Here is a 17,997-nt window from a genome sequence, read left to right as displayed (position 1 = left end):
TGGGCTGACCTCAATGGGCTGTAGGAGAACACAGATATTTATGTGATTGGAAAAGTGAGAAAATGCCCATCAGATGTGAACACTATCACCAGAAATGCCACCTTAATAGTAATAGTCTTCACTCACGATAGTGGTAATTACCACAGCTAATAAATAGTCAGTAATTCTTATTGCTACCAGTTGTTATGCCTTGGGTGTATGCAGATGGTTTGCTAAGCATTACAGCATGCACTATTACCACTCATTTCTCATAACAACCTCACCATGAAGGTAGCACGACGCTGGCTTACGGACGGGGAAATGGAGGCGGAGAAGCTGTGGATATTGCCAACAAACACACAGATAGAAAGTGGCCGGGATTTGACTTACGTGTGTCTGATTCTGAAGTCAGATTTTTGGACCTCGGTGCTATGCTGCACCCCCAACAGCACGAGGGTAGTTGGCTGGCCAGAGGGACCCCAAGAGATCCAGATGACCAGGCCCATATTACAGTGATGCCGATCAATGGCAGCCTTGGGGTCTGAAAGCCGCATGGGACTGACTTCACTCAGTCTGAGCCACACCTCCCCCCCCCACTCCGGAACAGGCAGGAACAATGAGGACGCAGAGTGGGGAGGAGGTCAGTGGAGCCATAGAGGTGGAGGATTCAAAGGAGGCCAGCACTTTCCTTCCGTATCCTGCCTCGGACGTCCCCGTGATTTTCCCAATTCCCACCGGCCTGCCATTTTGCCCTAGCAACTCCATTCCAGGCTCCTCCTCCTGCTGGACAGATAGGGAGACTGAGGCCCAGAGAGGCTGAGGTCCAAGGGCAAAGGAGCTACAATTTGCTGATGGACCCTAGCCTGGGCACCTGCCACACTGATGGTCCCCAATCACTGCATCTGCAAGAGCATCTGCTAGGCCCTCGTATGTGGGGCCTGTGAGCCCTTCGGGAGAGAGACGGGAGGGCAGCCTTCAGGCTAGGTGGGCTAGGACCCTAGATTACAAGTCGGGATCCTCAGCCACCAGCCAGCGCCACCAGCCCCTCCAGCCCCAGGCCGGAAGTGGCTTCTCCTCCCTCCACAGTAACAGGGGGGCAATGCCAGGAGTCCAGAGTGCTGGCTCTCATCTCACACCTGCACTAGGAGTGCCTCCGTTTCCCTCCTCAGCACCTCCCACTGCCTGACATGTGGAGGCTGAGCATATGCCCGGCACATAGTAGGTGCACAGAAGAGTTTGGGAACCGGGCTGGCTTGTCTTCCCTAAGGGGCATAGAGAAACAGTGTGTACATGCCTCCCTCGGGTTCAGACCATCAAAGGCTCCCATTTCCAGGCAGTCCCAGAGTCTGGCCCTTGGAGGGACCGGGGCAGCCTGAACTCCCCATCCCCTAGCCCTGCGCCAGGATCCAGCCTGGGCGGGTCCCTGTGCCCTGCAGCCTTTCTACCTGCCTGAAGCCCACTCCTCCACCTCCCCAGAGGGGGCTCCCGGCTCTGAGCCCGAGCCTTGGCTGAAGTGAGTCCCTCCCAGCCTCCAGCCTCCATCCACAGAGACAGAGGCAACAGAAGCTCCGGTGGCTCGGAATGAGAGCCCCCCCCCCCATCATCCCCCTCACCAACTACCCTGTCTCTCCCACCCCCAGCCCTGCCTTGGGATCCTTAGGAATACCCCTGGTTCCTCAGTCATCACAAGCCCGGACCCCTGTGTCCTCGCCCCCATGCTCTAACCCTCATCCAATGTGTCCCCAGCATTACGCATCTTCTCCCCTACTTTCTCCACAGCAGACGTCCCTTATTTACTGGGTTCTCCTCTCCCAAATGCCAGAATATAATCTCCTAATGGGCAGCGGCAGTTTTCTCCCTTGTTCACGCTGCTGCCCCCGCCCCCACCCCCCACTCCTGGAGCGGCTTCAGGCACACGTGACACGGTATTGCCAGAGTGAATGAACAAAGCAATAATGGCACTAATGACCAAGATGTCCCTGTGCTAGGAACATCACCACGTAATAATGAACAGTAGCCGCAGTAATAATAAACAGTTTCGTTTAACCCATGTAATGACACTATCACGACCACGATTACTTTGTTTTTCAGATGAGGAAAATCTAGGTTTGAGAAGCTGAGTGATCTCCCCTGGCAATATGGAGCTGGGATTCAAACCCAGGTTTTGTCTGGACTCCTCCCCATTACTCGACAGTGGGTTTGAACGTGGGGAACACGAGGGCTTTGCTTACCGGGGGCCCAGGCTCTCCGGGGGTCCCAACAGCACCGGGAGTTCCAGGGTGACCCTACCAAGAAAGAGATGAGAGAGGGGGAGTCAGCTGAAGCAGGTGGCCTTCCTCCTTCGCCTCGGCGGGCTCAGCCCCAGCCCCAGCCCAAGGCCCTGAGGGTGGCAGCCAGGTCTCTTGGAAGCAGAAGGAGCGGGTCTTTCTGAATGCCCAGGGTCTGCAGAAGCAGGCAGAGGAGAGCGGAACTGTCACCAGGACAGGGACAGGAAAGCACAAGGCGTGCACACTTGTTCCTTACCATCGATCCCTTGGGTCCGGGTGCGCCTGGGGGTCCCATCATGCCCCGGTCACCCTGTGATGGAGACAGCAATTCAGGGAGGTGACAGCTGTGGGGTGGCTCTAGGGGAAGCAGGTGCAGCAAGAGGGGCAGGGACTTGTCTGAGGTCTACAGTCACATCACCCAGCGTGGTGACAGGGGTGCTGGGATTTCACCCAGCAGAAGCCAGGAACCCGGCAAGCCCCGGGAGGCCTCGGCACCCACGCCCCGCAGAGGGCTTCCCTCGGGCACGGGCGGTCCCGAGCCAGGATGAGCTAATAACATTGTCCCCTTTGATGCTGGCCCACATCATGTGGTCCTCGTTGGGCCTGGTGTCCCCTGGGCTGGAGATGGTAAGGGAAGTCCCTCTCACTCGCCCCATCCCCTGCCCAGAGATGAGATGCTGGAGCAACTCCCTTCCTCCTGATCCATCCAGACAGACGTGGCAGAGACGATGGGTGTAGAAGACAGAGACTGCCGGAGGAGGGGGCTCTGGGTTTGCATCCTGGCTGTTGTGGGGAGGCCCTGTGTTTGTATCCGCTCAGCCGGCAAACATTTATTGAACATCTACTATGTGTCTGGCACGACACACTAGCGCCTGAAGATGTGAGCCACAAATCACCAACACAGATGCAAGCCGGGGGAGGTGCAGTGGGGGCGGGGGTCTCAGTGCTAAGGCCCTCCAGCAGAGGATCTGAGCCACCTGGACTCGGGGGTGTGGTGGGGAAGGCCCCCCTCGGGAAGCCCTGCTGGACCCGAGGGAGCCGAAGGAGATCCGACCATCATGTAGACTATCATCTAGGAGGGGTGTACCTGGCCGGGGGAGGGGCACGGGCAACGGCTTGCAGACGAGGAGGGACATGGAACATTTGCACAACAGAAGGCCAGAGCTGGTCCGATACTGCCCTACGGTTGCGCAAGATGTGACCATGGGAGGCAACAGGGTGAAGGGCACATGGGAGCCCTCTGTACTGTTTTCTGCAACATCTTGTGACTCTATGATTACTTCAAAATAAAATGTCGCTTAAAAAGAGAAGAGGAAGGGGAGAAAATCGAGAGGAAGGAGGAGAAGGAGGTGGTGGTGGTGATGGAGGGCAGAGGCTTCCTCTTTCTGGGCCTCAGTTTCTTGATCCGATCAGTGGGAGTAATATGGGCTCCCCAGAAGGCCAGCGTGGAGATCAGATAAGCACAGAAAAGGAAAGCAGGGACCCTCCAAGGCCCATGGTGAGAAATCGGAAACCACACGGTGCCTGTGGGCTGGGAGCTACCGTGAGGCCCCAGGCACTGAACCTGGTTCACACCCCAGCTCTGTGACTTCCTACCTGGGCGACCTTGATCAAGTCAGCCTCCCAGTCTGGGCCTCGGTTATCTGGTCTGTAAAACAGAGCTGCCGGGGGACTAAACAAGGCGGCCTAAGGGATTGTGCCCTTTTTAAAAAAAGATGGCCTGTACCTCCCTTCTGCCGCCCAGCCCTGTGCTGTGCCAGGGAGCATCAGGGAAGGCCCACACCACGTGCATTAGCTGCTGGTCACACAGGGGCGCCTGGCGGTGCTGACGGGGGCAGAGCCCCAGGGGATGCTGGGAAAGAGGACAATGGCTCTTTGAGGGTGTGGAGCGCTAGGAAGCAAGGGGAAGCCAGGCGGGAAAGAAGTCTGAAGTCTCCAGGGCACCTGGCCCCTTCATCTTTTTAAGATTTCAGCCACAAGTTCTATTTGTTTATATATCNTCTCCCACGATCCCCGGCTCCCCGACCAGACCAATGAATCCCAGAAGTCCCTAGAAGAAACATTCACGAAAGCAAGAGAAAAGAGGTAGCAACGTGAATTGAAGGATGTGCTGGGTTTCGAAGGCAGCTCGCCCGCATCTCCGGGGTGCCTCCCGTGTGCCTGGTAATGCGGCAGTCAGGGGAGGGGCTGGCACAGAGGAGAACTGCCTCTCTCCAGGCGCTGTCCTGACTTCCCTCACTCCACCAGATGGTTCTGATTCGAGAGCCAAGCAGTGGGGCCGCTGCCAGCATCCCTGGGAGCACCACACATTCTTCCCGCGCCAGGAGCAGGCTGGGAGGCGGTCGCCTGAGGGGGTGGGAAGGGGGACGGGGATGGCCCTTAAGCCGTGCTGGGAAATCTGTCCCCATCTTTCAGGGCTCTGGGGCTGTTTCAAAGAAAGAAACAACCCCACGAGCCAGGGTGGAAACAGTGTCCCAGCCTCCGCCAGAAGTCTTGATTGAAACATAGGAAGTAGAGGCCTTTCTACTGTCTTGTGCGAGGCTTCCTCTCCTTTCCGAAGGGTACACACACGCTCATACTGTGGTTCCCGTTGCTCTGTGTAACTCCACTGGGCAAGAACTTGCCTCTGCATTCCAGAGGCTCTTCTAGGTGACTGCTGGCCTCGCTGGCCCCGAGTCGACACACGCACACCGCACAGTGAACCTGAACAGCCTGGGAGAGCCACCCCGGGAAAGCAGACAATTCCTTGTCCGGACCCCACACTCCTCCCTGCTAAGGAAAGTTCGAGCAAAGCGGGGTGGGGGAGGGGGTCTGGCACAGTTCAGAGGCGCGACGATGGCTTTGGAAGAACTCAGGTTTGCAGCCAAGTGTTTCTGGGAGAATCAGGAGACCGAGGGGTGAGTGGATCTATCCCACACAATTTGCTCTCTGTCCCCAGACTGTACCTAGAAAGGGGCAGACCTTGAACCCACGCCGGCACAGATCAGCAGTTGCAAGCTGTACACTGAGGCAGGGCCGCTGGCCACCCCGTCAGTAACTAGGGTGAAAACGTGGTGCCCATTCCCAAAGGGTCAGCTCTGTCTCAGACACAGTTTGAAGGTCTGACCACGCACCACGGGTGTCCTGAGGCTGCCGTCTGGGATTCACCTCTGGTCCGTGTGGCTCCAAGGGCATGCACCCATGCCACCACCCCGGGGACCTCCAAAACATGTGGCCGGGAACAGGTCACAGGTGGCCCCTGCAGCCCGGCACCACTGCCCCACAGCGGAGGTCCTGGTCCGCCGGGCTCAGAGACCCTTCAGGGTTGAAGTATGAGGTGCGAGGAGTGAGGTACCAGGTATGAGGTCATGGCTAAGAAGTCACAGACAGTAACCAAGTATTTGACTGTTGCAACAACTTAACTTTTAAAAAAAACTAGAGTTATTTTCGCCGTGACGGCAATATTAATAACAACAGCCGGCACTTGGAGTGCCAAGCCCTACACCGGACACTTTTTCTGGGTTGTTGTCATTCCTTTAGATCTGTGGACCCTGGGAAAGTCACAGAGCCTCTCCGAGCCTCTTCGCCTGCAGAGGGGGGCACTTGAGATAAAGGTCTTTCCCGGTCTCCCCGGGGTTGTTCTGAGTATCGGAGATAATGCATGGCACATGTAGGCAGTCCATAAACGTTAGTTCTCTCCCGTCCTGTTCTAATTTATTTTAAAAGGGCACAGGGTTAAGACGGAGGCCCGAGCGCCCCACAAGGGAGCACTCAGACATTTAGAGGATGCCGAGTGAAGGGAATAAAAACGGCTCTGTTAAGAGGCCCCTGCCCGACTGGCCCAGAGAAACAGAAATTTCATAGCTACTTTAAATTTATGAGTTGTTGGGTCCTGGAAGGCAGGCGGGTCATAAACCTCAAACAAGAAGCCAAACAGGATCCTAATGAATACGGGCCATACAGCAAGTGCCCCACTTCCCCACCCGGGCCCCCAGGACACCCAAGGGGAAGTGTCCCAGGAGATGCTGGCAGGCCCATCCTGCGGGTGGAGATGAGGCTGGCCGGGAAGCCAGCCCCAGGGACCCAGGGCTCCCACCTGGTGGCGTGGGTGGGGAAGCAGCTCTGACCGCTGTGGGCACCGCGGGCTCCCCTCCAGGTGGCCTGAAGACATGGGGGTGGACGGTCACCCACGGCGGGCACTGCATGGGCAGGATCTGAGCCCCCGGCCTGGGGAAGGAGCCTGCCCTGGGCCTCACGCTGTCTACAGATAAAGGGCTGTTGTCTGCTTGTGGGAGTTTTTCTCCCTCCCTCCTTCCCTTCCCTCGCAGGACGTGGCGCTAGGCACTGGACATGCACCCGGAACAAGACAGCTGTGGGTCCTCTACTGAAAGAGACGTCCCAGGGAGGGAGTGTTTACATGCCTGGCTTCTCCCCTGATACAGAGGGCTTCTTAAAGGCAAGGCCCATGCCTGTGATCATTTTTGTGTCCCCAGCACCTAGGACAGGGCTTGCTGACGAGCCATGGACACTCTTAGGGAGCAAGGGCTCAGGAGGTCTATGATTTTTTCCAGCCCCTCCAAAGCAGATCTTGGGAATCCAGAGGCCCCGAGGGTCAACCTTGGCTCAGACACTGGTGCTACTGCCCGGGGGAGATCTTGTCAAGTTACCTCACTTCTCAGAGCCTTAGTTTGCTCATTCGTGAAATGGGGATACTAACGTCTACCACCCTGGGGTTGGGGAGGGAATCACAGGCAGCAGGGGAGAGAGTGCTTAGCACAGAGCCTGGTGCCTCACAGGAGCCTGATCAGTGCAGCTGATACTGTGATCCTAAGGAGGACCTTCCACGGGGACTCTCTGCTTCTGCCTTGAACGGGAGATGCCCGCCCCTTCCTACAGGGGGCGGGGCCAAGGGCACAGCTGGCACGGCACCCCAGCTGCAGGGCTTCAGCTCTGCCCCACAGCTCAGACAGGCCCCTCCGTGCAGCTGCCCCAGGCCAGATGCCCACTCCGCCTGGCCCCAGCTTAGCCGCGACCTTGCTCGGTCATCTTTGCTAATCAGATGGCCGACGTGGGCTAGGATCCATGGGGCTTACACTGGGCTTCCTGCAAGCCTCCGCGGATGGAATTCAGGGGGTCCCCGAACTTGAATAGGAAAAAAAAATTACAACTTTCATTTTCGCTGACCTCTAACTGAAATTGAGCATCAATTCAAATCTGAGTGTAGCCGACAAGCCCGTGGTACCTGTACCTGTCACGGATATTTACATGTCACAGTGCAGTCACTGTCACAGAGATTTCAAAATGTGTCACTGAGGCTTGTCACTGTTCAAAATTGAGGTTGCTCTCAGACAGCTGCTGGATCTCATTATTTAATGCATCCATAAAGAAGGAGGGCTACAAGATCGCATTCAATGTACTTTCATTATTGCATTTCGAGACAATCAACGGCCTTTGCAATCCTTCATTTTGCACTTTTGGGCATTTAAAAATTCTTGACAAGGGGTCCATGGGCTTCACCAGCCTGCCAAAGGGTCCAAAGGCCCAAAAAAGTTAGGACCCCGGGACAGAGTGCTATGCGAGGGCCCTTTGTGCTCCAACATGCTAAGATTCGGAGTATCTATTTCCCGAGGGCCCTTACCATCAGCATAACTATGAAATTAAATTTGCTGATCGCATTGCCTCTTTTTTCCAATCAGGAAATATATCCAGGCCGTGACAGCCCTTCCAAACTCCCGGGCTTCCCACAGAATGCGCTCGAATGACACTGGAAAGGTTTCAAAAATCCAGTCCACCCCCTGCTTTAATTCCTTTCTTCCCCCCAACAGATGTTGCAGGCCTGGTGAGGAAGCCCGTCGTGCACGGCTCTCACGCCACCGATGGCGTTTCTCAGCAGAGGTGGATTCTTCTGGGTCCCCAATGCCATTCCTCCTTCTGGCCTGAACTAGCACCTTGCAGAGTTCAGGGGGCAAGGTCCTTCTTTAAGGCAGTGGGGGAGATTGCTACCTTTCAACCTGACCTCCAAGCCCAGAGGTTAGGCTCTCAGGCAGTGGTGGGCTGCAGAGGAGAGGCTACGCTGTGTGTTCTCCCAGAATTCACACCTGCTTCTCTGTAGCACCAAGGGCCCTCGGCCTCAATAACGAAGCTGGTGATTCTCAAACCTCCTTTCTAAGGACTTGAGACCCGCTCTCTTCTTCCGAACTTCACCTGACTTCCCAGCTAGCAAGCGCCACTGGCTTGAATGTCACTGTCCTTCTAAGTTAGGGCTGCCTGGATCACGGGCTCCTAGCAGGTGGTCATGGCTCCCTGGTTGTCAGAGTCCCTATCTGTAAACGGGGCACAGCGGGCCACTGGAGAAGGCTCTTCCAGTTTTAACGTTCTGGGAGCAAAAGTCATGTAACCCCTTTTGGGCAGATGCTCCAAAAACGTCTGCAGAGCCAGGCCACGGGACTGTGATTCACGGCTTTCTCACTCAGGGACTTCGCCCCTGCGGAGAGCCAGTGACCATATCAGAGGAAAGGAGAGCCTCACTAACTGCCCCCAGGAGCAGGCCTGGGAACGCAAGGCCGATGTGTGGGGCGTTTACCAAAGGGCTTGGCACCGAGTGAGTTTTCATAAAGAAAGTCACTGTGGTCAGAGACTGGCATTGCCTTACCTGCTCACCCACCGGCCCTGGCCGTCCAGGGTCACCTGGTTCTCCCTGCAAGGAGGCAAAGAGGAGGGTCACTTGGGATGGGTGATGGGAGTCTAGGTCCCCCTGGGCAACACCCCAGCTGACTGGCCTTCGTCCCCACCCGTAGGGAAGGACAGGAACCTCAACTCCAGGGTCTGGCCTTGTAGATCTCAAACGGTGGGGACAACAGACACTTGGGACAGGACCGCCAGCCGCAGACAAGGCCCTCGCCACCCACCACTTGACTCTGACGTCTGTATCTCATCGGGGCCCTTCATCAACCCCCCGCATGTTGTAGAGGTGGTGACGGAAGCCCAGAGAGGCGAAGTGATCTGCTCCAGGCCACACAGCAAGCTAGAGGTAGGGCTGGACCTGGAAACTTGGATCTGACAGATTGAAATCCCCACTCCTACTGTATCAAGCTGTCCCACCACAGGCCGAGCGGGGGATCAGGGAGTCAGGGCACTTGGACCCTAGACGCTGACCCCCCAGAGCTCTGCTACTGGCTCACGAAATGACTGGTGAGTCTTGTCTCTGCCCCGGGCTCAGGGTCCCCAACGACAAATAAGGGGAATCAGACTCATTTGTCTTATAGGCTCTTTCCAGCTCTCACGCTTGGTGGCCTCTTGGAGCCTCGTCTGCCAGGCTGATCCCGTGCTGGGGTGGCTCCTGCTAGTCCGGCAGCCACAGCTGCCCTGGTCTCCCCACAGCGTGGGCAGCAGGGAGGCGAGCAGACCCGTGGGGATAAATCCACCCAGACTGTGTCACTGCTCCCACCGCAGGAGCCCAGCTGGCAAACGAGGGAGAGAGACGGAGACCTCAGAGGGCAGGCCAAGGGCCCGGACTAGCCAGGAGTTTGGCTCACGGACGAACGCGGCTCACCGCAATCAGGGGTTTGTGCCTCGTCCTCCCCTCCAGCTTCTGCCCCAGACCTCACGCTCATGAGAACCAGAGGGGCCAGGCAGACACAGGGACCATGTCCCCNGATGCGGATGACCTGAGCTACTCTGGCTCTGCCCTAACTCTGGCAAGTCGGCCCAGCTGCAAACGTGGCCCGACACAGCTCTCAAGGGGAGTCCTTAGAAAGCCAGTAAGCAAGGCTGCCCACGTGCCCATGTGCCGAGGTCAACCCTCCCCTACGCAGGCCAGCTCTTCCTTTGTAACTTAAAACTGCTAACAAATGTAATACATATTTACTGCACAGAATGGGGGAAACCCTACAGGCCCGCAGAAGGACACGGAAGCGTCCTATACTCTCACAGCCCGGGGAGAGCCCCCGTCTACACTGCAGCCTCTGCTCCGAGCATCCAGGAACACGGGCTTGCACTGTGACCTTCCTTCAGGAACCTGCTTCCTGCCTCCACCGCGTCCACACGCACAGGCCTTTCCCATCCTGTGAACCCTTCCACCACATCATCTTCGGGCATCACATCGTCACCTGAACACTACCCACTGCTGGAATTCAGGTTGTGGTCATTTTTTCCCCTCTCTGGTACCAATACGTTGTGAGAAATGGGGACCCTCTCCCTCCTTCCCACAACAGCCTGTGGGATTCAGGGTCCTTCCTGGGGCCCTCATTTGCTGGCTCCCCTTTTCTTCTGTTCCCCAGGGGTCCCCCCACCCACCCACCAAGCCCAGTCACCTCCAGGACCCCTCACCTTCATGCCATCCGGGCCGGGCCTACCAGGAAACCCCTTCCTGCCAGGCTGGCCCTGCAATAGAGAGAGGTGAGTGAGGGAGCGCTGAGCGGGGCGAGGAGGGGACAGTGTTGCTGGAGCCCCAGCCCTGGTGCAGGTGACTCAGAGCCCCAAGGGCCACCGTGCTATTCTGGAGACGCAGGGAGGGGTCTGCACCTGTGTGACCTCAAGGAAGCTTCCCCTCCCAGGCCTGTCCTGTTTGCAAACGGGGATGTTGACACTTGCTTTCAAGGAATGAGGAAAAGGGAGGAAGGGCGCGGAAGCTAAAGGGCCCAGGGGAATGGAGAGTTTATGCCGGTGGTTTTCCAAGTGTGGTCCGGGGACCCCTGTGGTCCCTGGGGCCCTTTCAGAGGACTGATGACATCAGAACTATGTTCATAATAAGGCTAAGACGTGGTTTGCTGGGTCTCTCTCCTTCTCCTGAGTGTGAGCAGACTTTTCCAGAGGCTACATGACAGGCGGTCCCATCAACAGATTGAGTACAGAAGCGGATGGGAGAATCCAGCTGACTTCTATTAAAGCCAGACATTAAAGAGATTTGCAAAAACGGTAAAACAATGCCACTCTTTTCATTAGATTATTTTGCTTTGGAAAATATAGCGGGTTGTTTTGTTTGTAGAACTATTATTTTTGTTCACATGAAAGGGGTTTATTGTTACTTCAAATGAATTAATAAATACATTGAAAAGTTTTCAGTTTTAATCACTCGTATCAATAGGTGGAACCCACACAAAGAAAAGCGCTTGGGGTCCCCGATCATTTTTTGGAGAGGGCAAGCAGGCCCCAAGACCAAACCACGCGTCAGCTGGGGTGGACCCTGTGAGGGACCACTTGGAGCCGAGTGGTGGGGAGAGGTGCAAGGTTAGGCTCTGGGGGGCTAACCCCCTGGCTCTTTGAGCCTGAAGACCTTGGATGAAACTAAGATCAGCGATGCCACTCTTGCAGAGAAACAAATGCAGGCAAGTACAGCCCAGCACGGCCGGCCGGTTTCCTGCCTCCTGTCTCTCTCCCGTGGGGTCTGTTATAGTCCCCTCTCCGGCTGGCCCAAGGCTTCCTCCAGTGACTTCTCCGCACAGCACCTCCCAGATAGTGCCTGTCTGCACACAGCTGGCGACAAATCCCACCTCCCCTGGGGGCCAGCGACACTCACCTCTAAGCCAGGGGCCCCGGGTGGCCCCATGGGTCCCTCATCTCCCTAGAGGTGGGAGACACAAGAGAGGAAAAAAGGAGAAATTACTCCAGTGAGAGTCTCAGAGAACTTGACCCGTAAGGAGGGACAGGGACGGACAGAGGAGAACCTTCCTGGACCAAGAGAAATGGTGCGTCTGGTCCCCGCCACTGGGTCCCCTCCCAGGCCACACAAGGACCTCCACACAAATGGGGCCCCCATGTCATCTGAGTGTGACAGGTTCATTGCAGGGCCGGGCAGAAAGTCAAACCCTATCACGTGCTGTGGATGCAGAGCCCCAGACTGCAGCTCAGACACTAGCCCTATTCTGAGCTCCGCCATTGATTCTGCTAAGGCAGACGTTAGCCTCGCCGTGCCTCAGTTTCCCCTGTAAAATGGTGCGGAAGGGGGAGGATCATCCTAAAGTATGATGATTAGCCTAAGCTGAGTTTCTGGAGGACGGCAATGAGCTCTTATTCCTTCTCGCGGCCCTGTCTCCTACATCGTCGCAAACACCCCTCAAGATGGGTGTGCAGCGACTCACGGATGTGCGGTGAGTGACACTAGGGACAGGGCCACGAGAGAGGGAGGAGAGGCAGCGGCAAATGAATGCAGGAGTGGATGACAGAATCAATGAAGACGTAAGCAGGTGGCAGCCTGTCTAGTGGGAACGTGGGTGTAGACAGAGGCACGTGGCTGGCGCCTCTCCCCTCCCCTCCCTTTCCTCTCCTGGCCCTCCCGCAGGCTAGGGGAAGCCTCCCCATTGGCCTCTCTGGCATGCCGGGCCTGACCGAGAGGCCCCCTCCAGGGCCGCCACCCCTCCAGCTTCCAGGAAAGCAGCCCCACGTGGCAGCTCCCGGAGCCAGGGCTGGGACCCCGCCAGACCCCGAACCAGCCAGCGAAGGGATCCATGTCGGCTGGACGCCTGCCTGTGGTTGTGGCAAGTCCAGGCCTCCTCTACCCTCACCCGGGGCTGCGTGTCACGGGGGCCTTGGGGCCGGAGCCCAGGTGGGTGGTGGGGGGGCCTCATGTGCAGACAAACTCTGGGGCCAGCCCGTGTGGTGCCCAATCGGCCCACCCACAGAGAACGTCTCATCCCTGCAGCAAGAATGAGGAAATAAGCAAATCTCCACTCTGCCCTTTACTAGCACTGCAAGTTATAGAATTCTCTGGGGATGCCCCCCCCTCCACCCCCCGCGGCAGCTCCCAGGAGCAGAGAGTCAATAGCATAGGGTCTACGTCATGGGTCTGGGACTCAAGTGGATGTGGATTTGAATCCTGAGCCTGCCTACCACTGACCACGGGACCCAACCCAGTGTCTCCACTCTGAGTATCAGGGTCCCCCCTGTAAAATGGAGCTGACGATTTCTACTCTCCCACATCACCCCTCCCATAAGCCCTGCAGGGGCAGAGGCAGTGGCCCCAGAGAGGGAACCCCAGAGTGATGGGGATGCCGGGGAGGGAGAGAGCCACCTGCCAGCCAGGCCAGGGCAGAGAACGACCTTGGCAGGGTCACGGGGCAGGACTGTGAAGGATGAGCTAGAGGGCGGGCCCGAGAGAGCCCAGGGGTTCATCCTGGTGAAGGGCCCTGGTCCCCAGCTAAGGCCTTCCAGGACCCAGGATGGCGCAGGCAGGGGTGCAGGGGACGGGCAGGGGACAGGGCCAGATAGTCTCACCTCGGGCCCCAGCTGCCCACGGGGTCCCGGCAGACCTCGAGCTCCAGGCTTACCCTGGTGAGAAGGGAACAAAAAGCTGTCTCAGAGGCAGCACCTCCGTGTCCATCAGAGGCTGGTGAGACCCCTCCCCCCGCCCCCCCCCCAATTCCAAGCCAGGGAGCCCAGCCCTGGAGGCCTGGGGTTCCTGCAGAGACCTGAGCACCCAGGGCAGGGGACTCACCTTCACGCCTTCTGGGCCGTTGTCCCCAGGGGGGCCAATGTCTCCAGGGAATCCCTGCAGGGGAAGCAGAGAGCAGGGGTCACCCAGAGGTGAAGGGAAGTGCCAAGTGCGGAGGTCTTGGAGGGGGACTAGCCCGGGTTTCCACCCCTTCCTGCATGGGCTGTGACCCTGGGCAGCTCAGTTAACTGCCTTGACCCTGCAGGGATCTCACACAGGGATCTCGGTGACAGCCCATGCATCTCGGAGAGTTGCTGAGAAAATTAAGTAAGACGATGCAAGCAAAACCCTAGCTCCCAGCGCACACGAGGTTGTCTCAGCCAGAATCTCCCGAGTCCTGGGCCCGCGGAGCCAGAGCGCCGTAGCTAGCCAGTCTCGGCTCCGAGACGCGCCATCCTTCACGGGGATCCTGCAGACACGATTCTGTTCCGGGTTTGCTGCGACTCTGACAGACTGGAAAATGCTGATCTAATTAAGCTCGGGTCCTTCTACCAGAGGCCGAAACCCCTCTCCATCCTGGCCAGGTGTGTCAGGCTCTGCCCCATATCACCAAAGAGGGCTCACCAAGCCTGATCCCAACGGATGACAGTGCAATGGAGACTTCTTCCCGACCTGGAGCGGAATCCCCTCCCTTTCCCCTTGACAAGTCGTGCTGCCCCTGAGGACCCCACAAAGCACAGGGGAGTCCAGCTCAAATATCCTCTTACCCCTCTGATTAGCCAAGTCAAGAATGGGTCTGAATTCTGAACTAACACAAAAAATCAAAGCACCATGTCTTTCTCTAAACTGAGAGGTTCAAAGACTTGTTCTGCCACTGACTGACTGTGTGACCCCGGGCAGGTTCCTGAGCATCTCTGGGCCTTGGCTTGCTCATCTGTAATGTGGCGACCACAACGTCACCTTACAGGGCTATTCTGAGGCTTGAAGGGAATCGCACAGAGCGCTTATCTCAGCGCCTGGCTACCTGCTGAGCACTCAACAAAAATCCATATCTAAAAGGACGTGGGGTGGGGCGCTTGGGTGGCTCAGTTGGTTGAGCATCTGACTTCGGCTCAGGTCATGATCTCACAGTTCGTAGGTTCGAGCCCCGCATCAGGCTCTGTGCTGACAGCCAGCTCAGAGCCTGGAGCCTGCTTACGATTCTGTGTCTTTCTCTCTCTCTGACCCTCCCCTGCTCTCTCTCTCTCTCTCTCTCTCTCTCTCGGAAATAAATAAAACATTAAAAATTTTTTTAAATTAAAAAAAATAAATAAAAGGACGTGGGGTCCCGTGTCCTGCCCGGAGCGAGCCTCTCTCCAGGGAGAGCCTGCATGTCAGGATGCCGATCAAACTCTGGTGCTCACACAGATCAGACACGCTGATGAGTGAAAGAGCGGATTCAGCAGGGGCCGCAGAGTCGCAGCGCCCCAGCCCCTCCTGCCCAGAGTCTCTGAAGGAGCAGAGAGACCCAGGAAGGCGCTGACACGCTCAGCGGCTTCCATCTCCAGCTGTGCAGAGCTGTCTTCTGGACACCGAGTGAGTCCATCCAGACAGAACGCAAAGATGGGAGAGACCCTGGATGTGCCCAAAGCAGACCTTATTTGCTACAAGTAAAGTGACCCCGAGGAAGTCGCTTCACGACTCTGTGACTCAGTTTCCTTATCTATGACATGGTGGTGGTAATGCCTCCCTCACATGGTTGTTGGTGGCAATTCACCGTGTTCTTGTCCCAAAGACACTGCGCAGGCCACCAGCACGGGGGAGGTGCCCGGTGAACATGAGGGGCGTGTGCTCCACCCCCGCGGCCAGCCTGCAGGGAAAGCCGGACTGTTCGCCCCGTCTTCTTCCTCAGTGGCCAGGGGAAGGAGTCAAGGCCAGGGAGGACAGGCCAGCTCCATCCGCCCGACACTAGGACTGTGTCACAGCCAAAGTCAACACAGTGGGAAGTCAGAACTTCCAGGAGACCGTCCCTCATCTACCTGGGCGATACCAGGGGTGAACTTTGGAAGGGTCTGGAGAGCTCGGCGGAGCAATGCTTGTGTCTCTGAGATCTCGTGAATGAGCAAGGCCGGAGACCAGGAGTGTGCGTGTGTGTACGTGATGGGGGCTGGCTAAGGTTGGTCCCTAGACTCCCCGGAGGACCTGGGTGCTGAGGATCCCGGACAGATGGCAGCCCTGGCACAGGGCATCCCGGTCTCCAGAGACGGTCCCAGCCGGAGGGGCCGGTGGAAGAGCTCAGCCGTCACATGCCTCAGCCCGTCAGACGTGAAATGTGAGCGCTGACTGATAGACGGCTAGCGGACTGGTGCGGATTTTCACATGTACCAGGACCTCTCAGGCTTCTACCTACCTAAGGCAAGTTATATTAATTGCTAGATCATCCTTCGTGATTTCTCATTCTCCACTCAAACACCCGAATTTTATCATTGCTTCTTGCTCCCCACTCCCGGGAGCGCTGAGCCTTGAACTTTTTCCAGGGGGAGTGTGGGTGGTTGGAAGAGTTTCAGAGCTCAGGCTAGAGAATGCAGGTGCTCCTGTTAAGGGTGTGGGACTGAGTTCAGAGGGCTTCCCTGATGTTGTTTCTGGAAACTCTACATGGGGCCACAGAGCTGGTCTCTGAGGCCAGCTTCTGTCCCACCGCCATCGAGAGCCACCAGGGACACAGAGTCAGAAAAGGCAAGATCGCTGGTCTCAGAACTTCTATTCTCAGCCCCGGTCTCTCGTTTGCTGTGTGGCCTCAGGTTAGTAGCACCCACCCCCCAATTTCTGGATCTCAGTTTTCCAAGGACAAAGCCCCCTTTCTCAGTTGTGGCCAGACAGGGCAATGTGGGATCACATACCTCGGGGCCAGGAGGCCCAGGAAACCCAAGGGATCCCTTGTCTCCAACTTTGCCCTGTGGAGAAGAGATGGCAAGGGTAAGTGAGGGCCCACTTTCTACCATCCCTTGTATCTTCCCCTGGCTGTGGGTAGCTGGAAAAGCTCAAGGGTGCATGAATGAAATCTGCCTAGACAACTAGGAGCTAGGGATCCTGGGCAAGACATTCTGTCTTGCAGAACCTCAGTCTCCCCATCTGTAAGATGGGAGGGATAATAATTCTGTGGCCCTTGGGGTGTCTGGCACTCATCAAGGAAGTCTTGGATGGGAACGATCTGGTACAGAGTAACATTCAATAAATACATGACACCCCCTGCTGTTACTAACGCTACTATTGTTTTCAAGGCTTTCTGGCTGGGAGCCCCAGATTCTGATTCTCCCCAGACCTCGACAGTGCCTGAGGCCGATGTCTGACGCTGGGTGAGTTCCTGCCTCTGTGGGCTTCGGTGTCCTCATCTGTAGAATGGGTGAACCTCATTGCTGTCCTGCTCTGCTTGTCTCCCAGAGCTGCTACAGGAGGAAATGAGGTCCAGGATGTGACCACCCCCACCCCCACCACATTTCGTGACTGTTTGGAGAGTGTGAGGTTTGGGGGGGTGTCAGAGCAAAAGGTACTCACCAGAGGCCCTGGCTTCCCCCGGGCGCCTGGGAACCCTGGCAATCCCTGGCTCCCCTGGAAAAGGTCAAGAGCAGGCTGGGGTTAGTAAGGACCAGAAATGGCCAGGTGAACAGTTGCTTGGTCATCCTTGCCCAGCTGAGGCCTGAGAACACCAACTTTTGGGGTAGACAAGCTCCGCCCTCACTTTCCCTGCTTGTAAGCTCCAGCTGGGCACCCCCATGGGCTGGGCCTTGGGGACGCAGAGGAGAAACAGCAGCCCCTGTTCCTCACCAAACTGTCCCAGAACCGGGACCCGGGGCTCCAGGCAAAAGCACTGCCAGTGACCTCGTGCGTGAGGAACCCTGGAGACGGGGGCCCAGCAGGGGAAGCGGGAGGCCTGTGGGGCTCGAAATCCGGAGACACCGAGGCTGGGTCAGGACAGGCCGGCCAGGAGGGAGGGAAGAGGAAGACAGAGAGCTGGCCAACATCTGGGCCTCGTTGACTGGCTGGGTGAGGTCCAGATGTGGCCACATGGTGCCGGACACAGGCAGAGAGGAGCCAGCCTCGGCAGGCTGCCTTGGTTCACCCATCAGTCAGGAAGGCCAGTTACTCACTTACTCAAACACGCCCCGCATGGTCGGTGCAGGACTCTGAGCTCAGCTACAGCAGGGCGGTCTGGGGCGGCGTCCGGAGGGAGCCTGCCGTCTGGCAGGGGGCTGAGCACAAGTCCCCATCTACCAAGTGCTCCCACAGATGACGGACAGGCTGCTCAGGGCCCACAGAGAGGGAAATGGCCTCTTTCCAAGCAGGTAGAATAAATGGTACCTGAGCAGGGTTCTGAATGATGGGTAGGGTGGGCCATGCAGAGGCTGTGTTGGGGGGGGGGGTGCC

At 57.2% G+C, this 17,997-nt stretch overlaps 1 protein-coding gene across 1 annotated transcript in view; it reads right to left on the bottom strand.

Moving 5' to 3' along the window:
• The window catches only part of COL27A1 (collagen type XXVII alpha 1 chain), a 127,526-nt gene that overhangs the window by 46,357 nt on the left and 63,172 nt on the right, over positions 1–17,997 (bottom strand). The window contains 10 exon segments of the mRNA XM_077769771.1: positions 2,211–2,264; positions 2,503–2,558; positions 4,245–4,296; positions 8,878–8,922; positions 10,554–10,607; positions 11,743–11,787; positions 13,437–13,490; positions 13,657–13,710; positions 16,473–16,526; positions 17,128–17,181. Coding sequence (XP_077625897.1) covers positions 2,211–2,264; positions 2,503–2,558; positions 4,245–4,296; positions 8,878–8,922; positions 10,554–10,607; positions 11,743–11,787; positions 13,437–13,490; positions 13,657–13,710; positions 16,473–16,526; positions 17,128–17,181 — 522 coding nt within the window.

This window comes from Crocuta crocuta, unplaced genomic scaffold, assembly GCF_008692635.1.
Source record: "Crocuta crocuta isolate KB4526 unplaced genomic scaffold, BGI_CrCroc_1.0 scaffold95, whole genome shotgun sequence".
Classification (NCBI taxonomy): Eukaryota; Metazoa; Chordata; class Mammalia; order Carnivora; family Hyaenidae; genus Crocuta; species Crocuta crocuta.
The sequence above is the reverse complement of the archived record's forward strand: the minus strand, read 5'-3'. Positions and strand labels throughout refer to the sequence as shown.